This window comes from Trachypithecus francoisi, unplaced genomic scaffold, assembly GCF_009764315.1.
Source record: "Trachypithecus francoisi isolate TF-2019V2 unplaced genomic scaffold, Tfra_2.0 Lachesis_group3, whole genome shotgun sequence".
Taxonomy (NCBI): domain Eukaryota; kingdom Metazoa; phylum Chordata; class Mammalia; order Primates; family Cercopithecidae; genus Trachypithecus; species Trachypithecus francoisi.
The window spans coordinates 32,128,932-32,147,833 of NW_022681468.1; the positions used below are offsets into that span (position 1 = coordinate 32,128,932).

The 18,902-nt window shown below is 40.1% G+C and overlaps 1 protein-coding gene and 1 long non-coding RNA gene across 5 annotated transcripts in view; one reads left to right on the forward strand and one right to left on the reverse strand.

Moving 5' to 3' along the window:
- The window catches only part of NEK9 (NIMA related kinase 9), a 46,771-nt gene that overhangs the window by 1,065 nt on the left and 26,804 nt on the right, over window positions 1-18,902 (forward strand). For all 4 annotated transcript variants that reach the window (XM_033187391.1, XM_033187394.1, XM_033187392.1 and 1 more), the window contains exons 2-10: window positions 1,692-1,869; window positions 4,734-4,789; window positions 5,330-5,400; window positions 7,295-7,400; window positions 8,908-9,039; window positions 12,307-12,417; window positions 13,216-13,280; window positions 16,229-16,279; window positions 16,727-16,919. In XM_033187391.1, the coding sequence (XP_033043282.1) occupies window positions 1,692-1,869; window positions 4,734-4,789; window positions 5,330-5,400; window positions 7,295-7,400; window positions 8,908-9,039; window positions 12,307-12,417; window positions 13,216-13,280; window positions 16,229-16,279; window positions 16,727-16,919 (963 nt within the window). The remainder of the gene's footprint in view (window positions 1-1,691; window positions 1,870-4,733; window positions 4,790-5,329; window positions 5,401-7,294; window positions 7,401-8,907; window positions 9,040-12,306; window positions 12,418-13,215; window positions 13,281-16,228; window positions 16,280-16,726; window positions 16,920-18,902) is intronic.
- On the reverse strand, window positions 1,854-17,697 carry LOC117069318. Its single transcript, XR_004431500.1, has 4 exons — window positions 17,561-17,697; window positions 4,485-4,618; window positions 3,770-3,841; window positions 1,854-1,926 (listed from the first exon to the last, which is right to left on the reverse strand). It is a non-coding gene; the product is annotated as an uncharacterized LOC117069318 (long non-coding RNA).

Genomic DNA, 18,902 nt, shown 5'->3' on the forward strand with positions numbered 1-18,902 from the left:
CTTACCCCTCCATCAACACATTTGCACATATGCACATCCTTTGGAGAGATCCATGGATCACGGAATCCCAAGTTAAGAATATATACTAGTGTAAAACCCTGCAGTGATGATTCTACTTCCAAAAATTAACGATATACTGGTTTTGATCATAAAATCTTACTTTAGGGTAAACATTTAATGAGAACTTGCTGAGGTTGCTGAAAGTGATTCATCCATCTGCAGTTCTGGTGTGTGTTCCAAGCCAGCATACTTTTAATCCTGAAAGATGGAGAAGGAGAGAAGTGGTTGCAAGAGAATATTTTTAAGTGTTCTTTTTTATCCTGATGCCACATTAATGTATGATGTTAGAGTTAGTTATTCTTAGTAGTCTGTTTTCTTTTTTGCATCCAAAATGAGAAAGGAGATAAGGATTGTTATTTCTGTGTTTTAGTTAGAGAAACTAAGACAGTATACTTCAGTGACTTGCTCACTTAAGTTATAAGTAAATCTTGGACTAGAACTAAAGTCACATCTTGCCCATTGCCTTTTTATTATTATCCTGTTGAACTTGATTACTGGGTTTGTTTTGAGTTAAATTTGATTACACGTCTCAAAAATTGCATAGCGTTATCCATATCACCAAATATTTATTAGATCTGTGAATTTACAGAAGTTCAGAAGCACTCTTTTCCTCTAGAAGCTTATATTTCAATAGGAAAATAAGTTGGCCATTGTTAGTAAACACATAGCATTAAGTTGTATATGTAGAGATATGAAAAGAATGGACAAATATTTCAGTGTATGGGGTCTAAAAATTAAAGGCATGGTTACAGTAAAAGGTTCATCAGAGTCTTTCCAAAAACATTGTAAAGGCTTGGCAGAGGCATTCAAAAGGATGGGGAGGGTTACATTGGTGGAGATGCTCCTGGGCTAGGAAGCAGTGTCAGCAAAAAATGAGGCCAGGCACAGTGGCTCATGCCTGTAATCCCAACACCTGGGAGGCCAAGGTGGTCAGGTCGCTTGAGGCCAGGAGTTCTAGACCAGCCTGGGAAACACAGTGATACCCCATCTCTTAAAAAAAAAAAAAAATTTAGCTGAGTGTGGCAGTGCATGCCTGTAGTCCTAACTAAAAAGATGGTAGACATCAGGAGCTACAGGTAAGTTTTCAGGAATGGAAGAAAATGTGATACATTAAAGTGTGAGAGATTATAGAGTTGCAAAAGGGGGCATGACTTATCCAGAAAGGGTAAGTCTAAATTTATAAAACTAGGGAAGTCTAAATTTATAAAACTAGAGGCATGTTTAGTGTTTTCATTTTAGAAGCTGTGACCGACTATAGATAATTGCTCCCCAGTTCTCTACCTCTCCAGTATTCTTGCCCTGCCATAATCACCATCATGATTAGCAGCCTGTCATAGTATCCTCAATAGAATCTTTTTGAGACCTATGCCCAGCCCATATTTTTACCTGGAACTGACATCATGCAAATTGAGTGTGACAACGACGTCATAATGCTTTACTTCCCCTGTCCTGCAATAAATTATAATGATAAATTGTACACATAACCTTTAAAGTCTGTTAAAAAGAAAAAATAAGAGGAGTCAGTCTCTGCCCCTCTTAGGTAGTTTTGCTTCTAGGCTTACAGAGCTAGGTGTGGATTCATTTGCTGCCAGGCAAGAGGAAAAGCACAATACCTCTGTTACTGTGTTTAGGATGACTCACTGGTTGTGTGGAAGGAAGTGGATTTGACCCGGCTGTCTGAGAAGGAACGTCGTGATGCCTTGAATGAGATTGTTATTCTGGCACTGCTGCAGCATGACAACATTATTGCCTACTACAATCACTTCATGGACAATACCACCCTGCTGATTGAGCTGGAATATTGTAATGGTAAGATAGAGTTCAGTGGGACTTTCTCCAGCAAGACTTTCGTAGATTCATAGTTACCTTGAGGAGAAGAATATAAGAAGAGACATACAGTGATAAAAACTTTAAATGAATGTCTAGAGTTTAAGAGAAACTTTTCAGGCCTTGGAGAATTTTGAAGTGGTTAACGAAATAAGGAGAGGGATTTTCCCCTGCATACCCAAATTTTCTCTTGTGATTATGGTTCCATTTTCAAACTATCTTTTCTTCGGTTGGATTTTACATTTATTTTTCAAGGTTTTTTTTCATGAAATGACATTAGTTAACCAGAGTGTGGCTTGGCAGCACTTGATACAGTATTTAATAATATCTTATAGGTGATATTTATTTATATTGTCTTCAGCTAAAGCTATTCTATTGAAAAGTAGTCCAAAGATCATAACTGAGTGAAAGTGATATATGGTAAAGCATGGCCCTATTTATCTGGTCCCTGATTTCTTCAGATCATTTTGCTTGTAAGATAGCAGTATAGCCTAGTTGTTAAAGAAAATAGACTCTAAACCCAAGTTTGTCTACTTTCTAGCTCTGTAACCTTGGCAAGAAACTTAACTTCCCTGTGCCTCAGTTTCCTCACTTTATTTTTATTTATTTATTTTTTTGAGACGAAGTTTTACTCTTGTTGCCCAGGCTGGAGTGTAATGGCGCCATCTTTGCTCACCACAACCTCCGCCTCCTGGGTTCAAATGACTCTCCTGCCTCAGCCTCCTGAGTAGCTGGGATTACCGGCATGCGCCACCACGCCCAGCTAATTTTTGTAGTTTTAGTAGAGACAGGGTTTTGCCATGTTGGCCAGGCTCATCTCTAACTCCTGACCTCAGGTGATCCACCCACCTCTGCCTCCCAAAGTACTGGGATTACAGGCTTAAGCCACTGCACCCAGCAGTTTCCTCATTTTAAAATGAGTTTGTTGGCCAGGGACAGTGGTGCATGCCTCTAATTCCAGCACTTTGGGAAACCAAGACAGGCAGATCACTTGAGCATAGGAGTTCGAGGAAGGCCTAGGCAACATAGTAAAACCCTGTTGCTACCAAAAATGCAAAAAATTAGCTGGGTATGGTGGTGTGCACCTGTAGTCACAGCTACTTGGGAGGCTGAGGAGGGAGGATGGCTTGAGACAGGGAGGCAGAAGTTGCAGTGAGCTCAGACCACTGCACTCCAGCCTGAGCGATGGAGCCAGACCCTGTCTCAAAAAAAAAAAAAAAAAGGCTGGGCATGGTGGCTCACGCCTGTAATCCCAATGCTTTGGGAGACTGAGTTGGGCGGATCACGAGGTCAGGAGATCGAGACCATCCTGGCCAACATGGTGAAACTCTGTCTCTACTAAAAATAACAAAAATTAGCTGCACATGGTGGCGCGTGCCTGTAATCCCAGCTACTGGGGAGGCTGAGGCAGAAGAATCACTTGAACCAGGGAGTTGGAGGTTGCAGTGAGTGGAGATCACGCCACTGCAGCCTGGTGACAGAGCGAAACTCCATCTCAAAAAAAAAAGTTTGTTGATAATAGTACCTACTTTCTAGGATTGTTATATTACATGCATAGTACTTGGTAGGTAGAAAGTGTTCGCTACATACTGTACTAGCTGTTAATCATCTTACTGCACAAGAGAACCTCCAAAGCCCTTTTCTGAACTGCATGCTAAAGAGGTCCCAGCATGTTCGTCCCTTACAACTTTCTTGTATAAACTCTTGTATATTATGATCATTGGTGATCAATGCCATATACAAGATTCTGTTAAAAATTTTCAAAGTAGCAGAAGCCCTAGGAAGTTAACTTCTTTTGTGATTAGGAAGAACTGGAACAAATGATACATTTGTTGAAACTGAGTTACTACATTGCAGGGGAAAAGAAGTTGTAAAAACTTACCCAGGGCTAAAGTGTAAGTTACAGTTGCAGGTGGGATGTAAGATGAACCGTGATTACTTGAGGTCTGTATTACTAGATAAAGGAAAGAGAGAAGTAAATTCACACTTATTCCACAGGAAGGAATTAGTAAAGAGAGTAATGATAGGAAACAGTCTAGGGGTAGACCCTAAATTTTGGGAAATTTTTTGGTGTGAAGTAGAAAATTTGTCAATATATACCCTATAAATACAAAACATTGTATCACAGGTGTAATCCAATTTTTTTCTTTTTTTCCTGAGATAGACTCTCATTGTCACCCAGCCTGGAGTGCAGTGGTGCGATCTCAGCTCACTGCAACCTCCGCCTGCCAGGCTCAGGCGATCCTCCCACCTCAGCCTCCTGATTAGTTGGGACCACAGGCACGTGCCCTCACACCTGGCTAATTTTTTGTATTTTTTGGTAGAGATAGGGTTTTGCCGTGTTGCCCAGGCTGGTCTTGAATTCCCAAACCCAAACGATTTGCCCACCTCAGCCTCCCAAAGTTCTGGGATTATAGTCCTGAGCCACTGTGCCCAGCCTAATCCAAATGTTATAGTAGTCACAACTGGGAGAGTTGTTACAAAAATATTATTTTGTAACAACTTAGAGTTGTTCTAAGTTCTTAAAGGAGAGTTCTAGAAAAGAAATCTGATTTTGAATATACTTGTTGGGAACAACAAGAATGATCTTTACTTACATCTTTTCTTAAAATGTCTTTTTTTTTTATTAAGCCTCTTGTGTTAGGGAGATCTTTGAAGAATATTTCTGATGCAGTCCTTGAGAGATGGGAAGAGTTTTGTGCCCATGTGAAAAGTTAAAAGACGTAGTTGCCTATGGAGAGAAAGCGGAATCCTTCATTTCCTTGTGTCACCTAAAAAACCCTGTAACAGGAGCCAAGCTTTGATCTGTATTAAGCAATTCAAACCTGTGTCTTGTTTAATTGCAGGAGGGAACCTGTATGACAAAATCCTTCGTCAGAAGGACAAGTTGTTTGAGGAAGAGGTAATTCATATTTCTATGGAAGGAAGTTAGAATTGTAGTGTTGTAATTCTTGCATTCTAGTTCTGTATTTACTCTTCCAATAATGAAGAGTGTTTTTTTCCTTTTGTTCAGACTCCTTCCAGGCTCTGATATTCATGAGAAAGGAAACCTCTAACAAGGAAGCTGTCTATAGCTGCTTCCTAAACGTTTTACCTCCACATCATGATTCTCTGTGGGCTTTCTTTCCTGGTTCTATTACTGCATACTGGTATGCCCAGTTTTCTATAACTTTGCATTCTTCCTGAGTTTTTCCACATGTCTGCTTTACCATACTATATATTATAATGACATTGGAACGATTTTATGAGGAACCTGTTTTTTGTGTTTTTTTACCCCTTCACTTTTCTTTGCCTACTCAACCTGCAAGGAAGAGATGTCAAGTCATGTTGAATCATAACTTCTGGTTGCAGCTTTCTTTGTTTTGTTTGTTTGTGTATGTGTGTGTATTTACTTAAATGGAACTTTTTGTTTCTAATCCAAATATTTATTTTTTCTCTGCAGATGGTGGTGTGGTACCTATTTCAGATTGTTTCAGCAGTGAGCTGTATCCATAAAGCTGGAATCCTTCATAGGTAAAAAGTAAAAAAATTTATGGATGGATTCTTCTCTACCAATTCAGCCCCTACCCTGGATACCCCCCAACAACACTTTTATTTTCTTGATTAAGCAGCCAAGAGTTTTTCCATTTATATCATTAGGAAAGGAAAATAATTTTTGGAATTATTTGAGGAATATTATTTTCACTCCCTGAAGTTAAACCATGTTTATGATCTAGGAAGAATCTCCTCAGTAGCCAAGTACTACTCAGTCATTTTACAGACAAAAATTTTAGAATTCAGTTTGTTAATTCATCAGTAAAGCCTAGAAAGCACTATGAGAAGTAGTATTTGGTAAGAATTCACAGCAGTAATAATTGGCAATTCTTTTTAATTCTATAATTAAGCGCTTTTAATTTAAATAAAAATCTCTTCACTTTGTACAATTAATTGTACAAATTTACCAGATCTTTAAAAACAGGCACATTTCCATTCATTTCTAGCTATAGAAGAGAACCATCTCAGTAACATTTTCACATCATTATGCCCTTCTTAAGTGAGTCATTGACTGGTGCCAGAGATTAATTATAATACACTAAGATTTCTTTTTTTATTGGTTTGTTCATTCAGTTAACATATATTTCTGGATAGCTATTGAATGGCTTCTGTTGCATGTTGTTATTTTCTTTTTAAAAGTAACAAAGTATATTGTTCTGGTTTATTTGCATCTTTCAATAAGGAAGCCATAGTGAACCAGGCACAGTTCATTTTGTTTTACATATGGTCAATTAATCTTTAGAAAAATAGCCTGTGATTTTATTTAGATGACTAAATGGCCTAATCATATCGTTGTGGGGACATGTAGGCCTCTTCTCTTGCCTTAACAGATTATTTGAAACTTTGACACCAACCAAGTTAGTTAAAGTTGCCTTGATATCATTTAATTCAAGGCATAAGTGTTAGTTGAAGAGCCGTGGTATCTTATGGGAATTATGGTTACCTAGAGCACCATTTTCCTCGTCTGACCCTCTCAGCTTTTCCTAATAGCTTCAGTAGTATGGGAGATATTTCTATGCTTTGAAGTCCTAGAGGATGAAGTTAATTCTCTGCCTTCACTCCTTTAAAGTCCCCACTTCAAGCCAGGTGCAGTGGCTCAAGCCTGTAATCCCAGCACTTTGGGAGGCCGAGACGGGCAGATCACGAGGTCAGGAGATCGAGACCATCCTGGCTAACACGGTAAAACCCCGTCTCTACTAAAAACTACAAAAAACTAGCCAGGCAAGGTGGTGGGCGCCTGTAGTCCCAGCTACTCGGGAGGCTGAGGCAGGAGAATGGCGTGAACCCGGGAGGCGGAGCTTGCAGTGAGCCGAGATCGCGCCACTGCACTCTAGCCTGGGTGACAGAGCAAGACTCCGTCTCAAAAAAAAAATAAAAATAAAAAATAAAGTCCCCACTTCAGTGTTAAACAGCATGTGAAAGTGACGACCACTGTGGGATGTTTAGGACAGAATATGAGCAATGGTAACACTTTTTTTATTTTATTTTAGTTTTTGAGATAGGGTCTCACCCTGTTGCCCAGGCTGGAATGTAGTGGTGCAGTCATGACTCACTGCAGCCTCAGCCTCCTGAGCTTAACTGATTCTCAGGTGCTTTAGCCTCCCGAGAAGCTAGGACTACAAGTGTTTGCTACCACTCCTGACTAATTCATTTTTTGTAGAGATGGGGTCCTACTATGTTGCCCAGGCTGGTCTAGAACTCCTGGCCTCAAGCAATCCTCCTGCCTTGCCCTCCCAAAGTGCTGAGATTACAGATGTGAGCCACTGCACCCGGCCCACACTCATTTTTATTCTGTAATAATCCTGGGCAAGACGGGGGATGAAATAAAACAATTATCTGTGTGAACTTAATTTGCAGCATCTTTTTTTTTCAGAGATATAAAGACATTAAATATTTTTCTGACCAAGGCAAACCTGATAAAACTTGGAGATTATGGCCTAGCAAAGAAACTTAATTCTGAGTATTCCATGGCTGAGACGGTATGTGTTGCCCTTGTCTTAATTTTTATTTTCTTTTCTAGTACTGTGAAATATAGCTATACTCCCTAAATCTTGCATACTTTTCTCAATATTCTTTCAAGTTTTCCATACTTTTAATGCATGTCCTAGAAGTCTTTTTCCTGGGCCCACTAGCAGGCATTTAAGTCATTGCCAACGTTACAGCTCTGACCTCATAACCTTTTTCCAATACTGATTAGGGACTTAATCTAAAAGCAACAAAATGCTTTACTGTTTTGTCCAGGTTAGGGTCTTTAGTAGATTTCACTTTATCTCTTATTTAATGTTTGAGCTCAAAGTGTTAGACATCTCTTTTTGTTTTTCCTTTGAATGCTTCTGGTTCAAAGAGAACCCCTATATTACAAGTGAAGGCTTGTAAACAATCTATTCTTTAATATTATACACAGTCTGAACTGCACAGGGTTCCCCTCTCACGTGATTTTGAGAAAGATCATTGGTAAAGAGTAGACATAAGTTGATCTTTGGGACAGTAATCTTATCCTTTTAGGAATTATAAAACCCTGTTATTATTCTTCTAGTTTCACAATGCTCTATCCTTAAAAGAACTTGAAAACTGATTTTGGCCAATAATTTTTTTTTTTTTTTTTTTTTAAATAATGTCAAGATTTGTCTGCAAGCAATTTAGATGTTTAGGGTTTGGAGTCTGCTTCAGGGACTCAGATGTTTCTATGATGGAGGCCAAAGTGAGCTTCTGAAGAAGCAATCATGTCTTTATATGGATTTTTCTCATGAAGAACAATCTGATAAAACCAAGACTTGACTTTTTTTAGCTAGTTAAATGCAAAGAAGGAATGATATGAAAATTTATAAAAGCCATGTAAGCCATCTGAAATTTGCTTTGCTTTGCTGATTAAAGCTGACAATGAGTTTTATTAGAGCTGCTAGGGCCTTCATTATATCTCATCTTGGGAGAGGCATGACTTCTTAGGACATTTTTATTTCCAAGTTTATTTTTCAAGTGAGAAAATCTTTTTCAAATTCAAAAGAAATTCACTAGTTGCATTAGCGTAACAGATGTCAAATTGGGCCATTTTAAAAGTTTCATTACGTGTATTTTAGTTAGAACATCTAATTCCATCATTCAGTTACCATCTCCCCACTGCCAGTGTTTGGGTTTTTTTCCCATTGGTGAACTTTTACTAAGTATGTCTTTTAAGTATGTGTAAAGTCTTTGGCAGGCCTTGAACGCCTGAAACCTCTGTGATCTAGGAATCACACAGCTATTGAGCTCCTCAAGTTACCACAGTTCCTTTATCATGGAGATTGTCCCTTTATAATTGACCCAAGAGATTTGATATAAGATTTCTTTCCATAGTGGCATCATCTCATAAAAACCATTTTGGAATCTGCTGATGAATATTTTATGGTTGTTATCACTAGTTCCTGGGAAATTTAATTAAGCTGTTGAAATGTTAACATAGTCACCTCAGAAAAGAAATTATTCTTTGATTGTTTCTTTGTTGCTCAGCTTGTGGGAACCCCATATTACATGTCTCCAGAGCTCTGTCAAGGAGTAAAGTACAATTTCAAGTCTGATATCTGGGCAGTAGGCTGTGTCATTTTTGAACTCCTTACCTTGAAGAGGACGTTTGATGCTACAGTAAGTTGGCATATTACCCCCATATTGCATTTAGCAGATTGCAAATGGTACAGCCTGACGAAGCAGATCAACTCTATTCCCAGGCTTCGGATTTCTGGCAAAAATAACCTGTATTCAGGTATAAGATTAGTAATCTGTTATTAAAATGCTATAGACCCAGCCAGACGCAGTGGCTCAGGCCTGTAATCCCAGCATTTTGGGAGGCTGAGGTGGGTGGATCACTTGAGGTCACCCTGGCCAACATGGTGAAGCCCCATCTCCATTAAAAATACAAACCTGGCCGGGCGCGGTGGCTCAAGCCTGTAATCCCAGGACTTTGGGAGGCCAAGACGGGCGGATCACGAAGTCAGGAGATCGAGACCATCTTGGCTAACATGGTGAAACCCCGTCTCTACTAAAAAAATACAAAAAATTAGCCAGGCGAAGTGGCGGGCACCTGTAGTCCCAGCTACTCGGGAGGCTGAGGCGAGAGAATGGCGTAAACCCGGGAGGCGGAGCTTGCAGTGAACTGAGATCCGGCCACTGCACTCCAGCCTGGGCGACAGAGAGAGACTCCGTCTCAAAAAAAAAAAAAAAAAAAAATACAAACCTTAGCTGGGTGTGGTGGCGTGCCCCTGTAATCCCAGCTACTCGAGAAGCTGAGGCACAAAAATTGCTTGAACCCCAGGAGGTGGAGGTTGCAGTGAGCCAAGATTGTACCACTGTACTCCAGCCTGGGCAACAGAGCAAGACCCTGTCTCAAAAAAAAAAATTAAATTAAATTAAATTAAAAAGTTCATCTCTTAAAAGCAAAAAATGGAACATGATGGTTCACTTTTTCAAGCAGTAGGAATTGGAACATTATTAACAGCAGCCAGATGATCATGCAACTACTGCATCACTTTCTTGGAAACGTGTAAAAGGATGCAAATCTAGTGAATAGAATGGAAGGGAGTAAAAGACAATTGTTTTATCTGGGTCTCACTCTGTTGCCCAGGAGTGCAGTGTCGTGATCATAGCTCACTGCAGTCTCAAATTCCTGTGCTCCAGCAGTCATCCTGCCTCAGTTCCTGAGTAGTTCGAACTACAGGCATGCCTCACCACCCCTGGCTATTTTTTGTAGAGATGGGTTCTCACTGTGTTACCCAGGCTGGTTTCAAAATCCTGGCCTCAAGTGATCCTCCTGCCTCAGCCTATGCTAGGATTACAGGTGTGAGCCCCCATGCCCAGCATATTTAGGCCTTTTCCTAAATTGTTACTTTTTTATGCCTTTATTCTATCTTTGTAAACACTTCTGACATAGCACCAGTATCACTTTATTGTACTTAACTTTTTTTATATAGCTGTGGTTTTGCCAGGTAATCTAAAACCCTTCCAAATGTTTGCTTTATTTTCTACAATACTTAACACATTGTGGGTGTTAAAAATATTCATTAACTAGAGAAAAAAAAAGTTTATCTGTTAAAAAATAAAGATTGTCATTGCTTTATAGACAATGAATCCCTTTAAGTCTTTTTTCTTTTTTTAAGTAAATTAAAGTACAACCTTATATAAAGCAGTGCTTCTCAAACTTTAATACGCATACAAAGTCATCTTGTTGAAATGCAGATTTTTTGGGGGGGGCAGGGTTGATATTCTGTGTTTCTAACAAGCTCCCAGGTGATGCTGATGCTGCTGGTCCATGGAGCACACTGAGGGGCTAAAGTGGATTCACATCCAGTTGCCTCTACCAACCAGGTGTGAGAATTTAGGCAAATCACTTCATCTCTTTGATCCTGTTTCATTATCTATAACATGATAACAATATATATTCCCCATACAGAGATTCTCTCATAATGTATATGAAAAACGCAAATGTAAGATAATGTAAATTCATTGCCCTTTCATAAGACCTATTCATTTTTCTAAATCCTGAAGGTTGTTCTAGTATATCATTCTAATTCTCCTAAATAGCATGGTGGAAGAAAAATGACTTGGAGTCAGAGGCTGGGCACGGTGGCTCATGCCTGTAATCCCATCACTTTGGGAGGCTGAGGCGGGTGGATCACCTGAGGTCAGGAGTTTGAGACCAGCCTGGCCAACGTGGTGAAACCCCATCTCTACTAAAAAATACAAAACTTAGCCAGGCATGGTGGCGCATGCCTGTAATCCCAGCTACTCAGGAGGCTGAGACACAAGAATCACTTGAACCCAGGAGACAGAGGTTGTAGTGAGCAGAGATTGTGCCGCTGCACTCCAGCCTGGGTGACAGAGTGAGACTCTGTCTCAAGAAATATGTGTGTATATATATATGTTGTGTGCATATGTGTGTGTGTATGTGTGTGTATATATGACTTAGAGTCAGGCTTTGGTTGGAGTTACAGCTTCATTTTTACTATCTGTGATTTTGGTCAATTACTTTACATCTCTGAGCCCCATTTTTCTCATATATAAATTGATAATGATAATAATTTCCTTGAATGATGTTAATGAGGCTAAAAAATACCATATATGTAATGTGCCTGTCTAGTTTGTAGTAGTCTCTCAATAATGGTATTACCATAATATTGTTAATATTATCATCTTTTTTTTTTTGAGACGGAGTCTCACTCTGTCGCCCAGGCTGGAGTGCAGTGGCATGATCTCGGCTCACTGCAAGCTCCGCCTCCTGGGTTCAAGCGATTCTTCTGCCTCAGCCTCCCGAGTAGCTGGGACTACAGGCACCTGCCACCACACCCGGCTAATGTTTTTGTATTTTCAGTAGTGAGACGGGGTTTCACCGTGTTAGCCAGGATAGTCTCGATCTCCTGACCTCGTGATCCGCCCACCTTGGCCTCCCAAAGTGCTGGGATTACAGGCGTGAGCCACCACGCCCAGCAATATTATCATCTTATTATTATTCACTGCCTTGTCTGTTGCAGCAAAGTATTGCCTGTACAGCCACAACTAGGATATATAAATTAGAAGGCAAGTTAGTTGGCAAGGGAACTACATGAAGCCAAGAAGCATGGCTAGTCTTGCTTTCCTTTTTCTTGGGATTCAGTTGAAAGGTCAGATTATAATATACTCTGAGCATTATATTATTGGCCACATAGTTATAGATTGTATAGCCAGTTGACTTCATTCTGTCTGATAGTATCAGTGCATCCCTAACCATTTCTTGTTGATGCATATTAGTAGTTATAACAAGAAGTCAGACCTATTGCCAATTCTTTAAATAATGATCATAGACACCTGAGAGCCCCCACCAGTAGCGTATAGCATCATCTTCATATAACCAGGAACAATGCAGTCATCGTTTTCTCATAGAACCCACTCAACCTGTGTGTGAAGATCGTGCAAGGAATTCGGGCCATGGAAGTTGACTCTCGCCAGTACTCTTTGGAATTGATCCAGATGGTTCATTCGTGCCTTGACCAGGTAGGTGTGACTTAAATATTCACTTCAGTTTCGTATTTCCCCTTCCAGCCTCAGTGTTTGGTGTATGGCATAGCTATAAACCATACAAAACCACATCCAGTTCCCCAGGGTAGAGTGTATTTGTGGCTATACACAGAATAGGTATTGGTAATCCATTATAGTTGTGTGCTTCAGTGAACAAATTCTTACTTTATTCTGTTTTGTAAGTATTAGTTTGTGAAATGAATTTCCCATCTAAATTGTGCTCCATTTTTATGACCAAGAATAATTTCTGAATATATATTTCGTAAAACTGCAATGAAAGATAATTTACCACTTTTAATACAGAATGTCTGTATTTCTCATATCTCATAGTTCCTTTGCTGTGTAGTTCTAGTATTACTCAAAGTATGTTTCATGAAACACTGGAGTCAGAATCACCAGGGAGTGGGAGAGTTTTGTAAGTAAAAAGAAGATTCCTGGGCCCTACCCCAGACGAACTCAGTCAGAATCTCTGTGGATAAAGCCCAGAAATCTTTATTTGCAACAAACCCCTCAGGTGATTCTTCTATTCTGTATATATTGAGGTTTGAGAGCCACTGCCCTAATTGAACAAGTGAGGAAGGTGCATTATAAACATTCACCTTCATGTACAAGTGTTGATGATAATGAGGTGAGAAACATAAAACATGGAGTATCACATAAGAAATGATTTTTAAAACAAAAGGATAATGCAGTGATCTTTGGCTAATTATCATCTTTAGATCCCATGTTGCCCATTTCCTTTAAGTGAAAACTAACCCTGTTTTTACTTTTTAGGATCCTGAGCAGAGACCTACTGCAGATGAACTTCTAGATCGCCCCCTTCTCAGGAAACGCAGGAGGTAAAGTATGAAGAAGTCACTCCATTGTCTTTTCTGAGATAGATGACTTTTAGAGGCTTGATCCAAGTACTACAAGAAAGAGTAGTGTTTCCGGACTTGGTTGCAATAGTGCTATTTTCTACCAACATCCCTGCTTTTATTGCTTAGGGATAGCTTCTGACTTTTGCCTCCTTTGCCTATGCTATTTTGTTCTAAATGTGTACTGATGAGACCCAAGAGCCCTTCACACCCCCATCCATTGGTTTTAAATCTAGTGTTGAGGCATTAGAGTGCAGTAAGGAAGAGGGGTGTCTGGACTCAGACATCCTTATGTTTGTGTCTGAATTTTGTCATTATCTTTGTCAAGTTATTTAATATCCTTATTTCTTAGCTTTCTCCTCTATAAAGTAAGATGAGGTCAGGATTAAAGAAGATAATGCATAAAAAGTGGTCAGCCCAGGGCCTGGCATAGGGTGCTTATCAATTGTAGTGTGAATTGGACTGGGCCTCTGGTTTTTTTGTTTTTTGTTTGTTTTCTGAGACAGAGTCTCACTGTGTCACCCAGGCTAGAGTGCAGTGGCACAGTCCTAGCTCACTGCAGCCTTGAACTGCAAGTGATTCTCACGCCTCAGCCTCCCAAGTAGCTAGGACTACAGGTGTGCACCATCATGCCTGGCCAATTTTTCTATTTTTATAGAGACAGGGTCTCGCTGTGTTGCCCAGGCTGGTCTCAAAGCTGTTGCCTGGCCTCAAGCAATCCTCCTGCTTCAGCCTCCCAAAGTGTTGGGATTATAGGCATGAGCCACTATACCCGGCCTGGGCCTTTGTTTTTCACTGCATTTGTTTAGGTGGTAGGTTGGAGTTGGAGGAATCCTCTTCAGGTACATTTTGCCCATATTTGAAGTTGAGTTTTATTGACTCCTCAGAGGTTATTTCCTGACATTTATTCTGTCAGATATCTTTAGAGATAGGAAGAACATCCTTTATCCCTCAGTTCCTCTAGGAGGTTTCACACCTTAATTTAAAACGTTTATCTTCCTTAAATGTTTGAGTCTGTATTTCATCCTATTACACTATTTTTGCCTTGCTACCCTTCTTCCTCCACTACCAGTTCTTTGTTTTTATACCTTCCAAATATTCATGTACAATGCTCGTTTCAAGTCTTGCCCTTGGATACATTCTGTACATCCCTAATTACTTATTTGCTGTTTCATCTGTACTTTTATTCTACTATGCCATTTAATTAATCATTTCTGGTTCTTCAGCCAGTGTTTTAGTGCCTGAAATTATGTACAGTACTCCAAATATGGCACCATGAACTTCCATTTATGTTTGTGCATGTGCAGGCAGTATCATCCTTTTGGTCTGGTTAAGCATATTTAAAATTTTTATCTGGCTTATTTCACAGCAGTATAATGATTTATTTTATTTATTTATTTATTTTTTTATTTACCTTTTGAGAGTCTCACTCTGTTGCCCAGGCTGGAGTACAGTGGTGCAGTCTCGGCTCACTGCAACCTCTGTCTCCAAGGTTCAAGCAATTCTCCTGCCTCAGCCTCTCGAGGAGCTGGGACTACAGGCAGGCGCCACCATGCCTGGCTAATTTTTGTATTTTTAGTAGAGACAAGGTTTTACTATGTTGGCCAGGCTGGTCTCGAACTCCTGACCTCAGGTGATCTGCCTGCATTGGCCTCCCCAAGTGCTGGGATTACAGGCATGAGCCACCAAGCCCGGCATAATCACTATTTTAAGTCACTATTTTAGTCTCTTACTTCTTGAGTGTGGGCATGAAATTTTTACTGAGATAATTATAGATTTGCCTGCAATACTTTGGAACTTTGTACTTTGATGGAAAACATAAGACAGAGTTTTCCAGACAGAGAATATAGTATAAGCAGAAACATAGACACAGGAAGTTGTGGAAAATATTCAGGAAACACAAAATTCTATTTGGCTAGATTAGTGGTTCTAGACCTGGGACTTTCGATGCAAAATATCAGGAGCTTTCAAAAAGTACTGATGCCTGAGCGCTACTCCAGGAACTCAGCTATAATTGATTTTAGTTAGGATGACAGCCCTAGGCTAGAACATGGGGTGCAAACAAAAGGAAGGAAGTCTGGAAAAATAGGTAGGAAATCTTGCATGCCAGGCCAAGAAGATTGTGGTTAATTCAAGAGGTAGTGCAAAAGATAGAGTGGGTATCACATCCACTGTCGAGAGACAGTGGATGTTTGCGAGAGGGCAGTTCATGTGATGAGAGGCATACCTAAGGAAGAGTTATTTAGCAATATTAGCATCTGCGTTAAATTAGTATAGTAAAATGATTAAGACTATAGTAAGTGAGGCTGATTAGGAGGTATTATCAACAGTACAGGTGGGAAGTAGAGCTGCCCAGAACTAAGGTGGTGAGACTGGAAAGGAAGAGATGAGTACAAAAAATACTATATAGGTAGAATCTGTAGAACCTGAATATTAAAGGGAAAGAGATGAATCAGAGATGACTGAGATTTTAAGCCCAGTTGACTGGGAGAACTGGGGAAGGCTCTTGCGGCTAGTTAACAGAAATAGAGGAGTTGGAAAGAAAAGCTCATTTGGGAAAAAGCTAACAAGCTCATATTTGGAGATACTGAGTTTGGGAGTCAGTGGGCAGACTAGATGAAGGTGTCCATCAGATACTAAACATGTATATCAGAGGTTCTCAAGGCTCTCTGTTCCACCCTGGACCACTTCTCAGAGGTAGAAAGCAAATGGCCCCAAACTTCTGGCCTTTGGGTATTTAATGAATTATCTAATGAAAGGACTATATAATTGTTTTGAGTTGTATCAAGGTACTTTGCTAAAAGTATTGTGATGTTGTAGGATGCGTACAGTTTATAAGAGGATTAAATCTGTGACATGTATTAAACAGACACCTCTGCAATATAAAATCCTATTATTTCACTCATGTATCTTTGCTTTTATTTTGGTAGAGAGATGGAGGAAAAAGTCACTCTGCTTAATGCACCTACAAAGAGACCAAGGTAATGTTCAAGAGACTCTTAAAAACTAATATATCCTAAATTACAACTGGGGGGGGAGGTCTTTCTTGAGCATAGGCATTATTTGATCCCAGGATCCTTTGGCATCCTTTCAGGAGCCAGCATCTGCTTAAATTTCAGACAGTCATTTCTAAGAAGAAAGCTATAATTTCACCCTTACACTAAAGTGGCCATCATTACCATGATGAATGTGGAAAAGTGTAGGTGTTATGGGTCAGACTGGAATCTGATCTGGCCAAGCTGTGATGAAGCCCTGAGGCAGGAGTTTCAGAGTCTGCTGTGATAGAGCACATTGAAATAAGTTGTCGAGAAAGAACATACTTTCTCATACCATAATTGGCAGTTCTGCTCAGGGAACAGACTGGAAGCATTTTTCTTTGATATTGTTTTTAATGTTAAATGTGCCTTTGTTCTGGGGGTTGTTGGCAGGTCAAGCACTGTGACTGAAGCACCCATTGCTGTAGTAACATCACGAACCAGTGAAGTCTATGTTTGGGGTGGTGGAAAATCCACCCCCCAAAAACTGGATGTTATCAAGAGCGGCTGTAGTGCCCGGCAGGTGTGTGCAGGGAATACCCACTTTGCTGTGGTCACAGTGGAGAAGGAACTGTACACTTGGGTGGTAAGTGAACGCTAAGCGTTTTGGAACAGTGCTGTAAGCCTAATAGTTTACTGGGCCCACGATGTTTAAGCATTTTATTAGTTGAACCTATACTAAGGGAGTGGCAACATGGGGTGATGGAATGGAAGCTATTATGAGAGCAGGAATTTTGTCTGTTTAGTTCACTGATGTACGCCCTGGGGTGGTACATATTAGGTCACCTATAAATGGTTTTTGAATGAATGAATTAGAGAGGGAGAGAAAATGGAAAGACTCAGGAGACTGGGCTTTCCCATTTACAGCTGGATGATTTTAGACAAGTCACTCAATTACTCTGTTATATTACCATGAGGTTCAGAGCAACTATTATCTGTGAAATAGGTTTGTAAACAAAGGAAGCGCTATACCATGTCAGGAAACCCCTGAAGCCCACAGCAGTGATTGAAGATGGCTAGGTATATTTTGTGTAGAATTTCTTTGTTGCCCTCTAGATTCTCCCCCTCACCTTCTTTAACAAATTGTGTTTGCTGTCTGTTTCCTTATCTCCCACTCTCTCCTCATTCACCTACAGTGCAGCTTCCATCTCTGCCACTCAACTGAAACTAGTCTTGAAAAATGACCCATAAATTGCTAAAATAAAACAGATGGTTTTTAGTCCTTACTTAGCTTGACTCTCGGCAGCATTTGACATAGTTGACCACTCCCTTCTTGAAGCTTTGTCTTCACTTGCCTTCTGTGATAGCGTGTTCTCTTGGCTTTCCGCCTGTCTCTTGCTATGCCCTCTCAGGCTCATTTCAGGCTGCTGGAGAGAAATTAGTATCTTAAACATTTATTGGCCGGGAGCAGTGGCTCACACCTGAAGTCCCAGCACTTCGAGAGGCCAAGGCGAGTGTATTGTTTGAAGCCAGGAGTTTGAGACCAGCCTGGCAAACATGACAAAACCCCGTCTCTACTAAAAATACAAAAGTTAGCTGAGAATACAAAAGTGGCGTATGCCTGTGATTCCAGCTACCCAGGAGGCTGAGGCACGAGAATCACTTGACCCTGGGAGGTGGAGATGGCAGTGAACCACTGGAGAGCGCACCACTGCACTCCAGCCTGGGTGACAGAGCAAGAGCTTGTTTGAAAAAAAAAAAAAAAATATATATATATATATATATATATGTGTGTGTGTGTGTGTGTGTGTGTGTATGTATTATGAGGACTTGTAGTTTACTCATTTAATAGAATTATTTTTCTCTATAAAACTGTAGAAAAGGCCAGATGTGGTGGCTCACGCCTGTAATCCCAACACTTTGGGAGGCTGAAGCGGGTGGATCACCTGAGGTCAGGAGTTCGAGACCAGCCTGGCCAACACAGCAAAACCCCATCTCTACTAAATACACAAAAAACTAGCTGGGCATGGTGGCAGGTGCCTGTAATCCCTGCTACTTGGGAGGCTGAGGCAGGAGACTCGCTTGAACCCCGGAGGCAGAGCTTGCAGTGGGCCGAGATTGAGCCACTGCACTCCAGCCGGGGCCAAGATCGAGCCACTGCACTCCAGCCTGGGTGACAAGAGCGAAACTCCATCTCAAAAAAAAAAAAAAAGTTGAAAAGTCATCAAGGACTAGTCTCATTGCTGTATAGCAGCCTCTTTGATGTAGCCAGATTCTTTATAACTCTTCCGTGTTTCAGGAAAACTGTGATCAAAATTTATGAAACTTCTAGTACAGATTTTCAAGAAGCTATATTCCTGTAGAAAGCAACCAAATTAGACTATATTATAAAGAATTTTTTTCACCATCACCTGTAATTAAATATATTGTTTACCTTAGACTTGAAGGACAAAGATTAGATTAATGGATATTAATCTGGATACTTTTTAAGTTTTCTTTACCTGTTGGCAGGGTCTTTATACTACTTGCTATTAAAATATTTAATCCCTTTGCCCTTTTTTTTCTAATTTCTAAACTTCTAGCTCTTTTTTTCTACTGTTTTTCTTCGTATGAAGTTACATTAAAGATC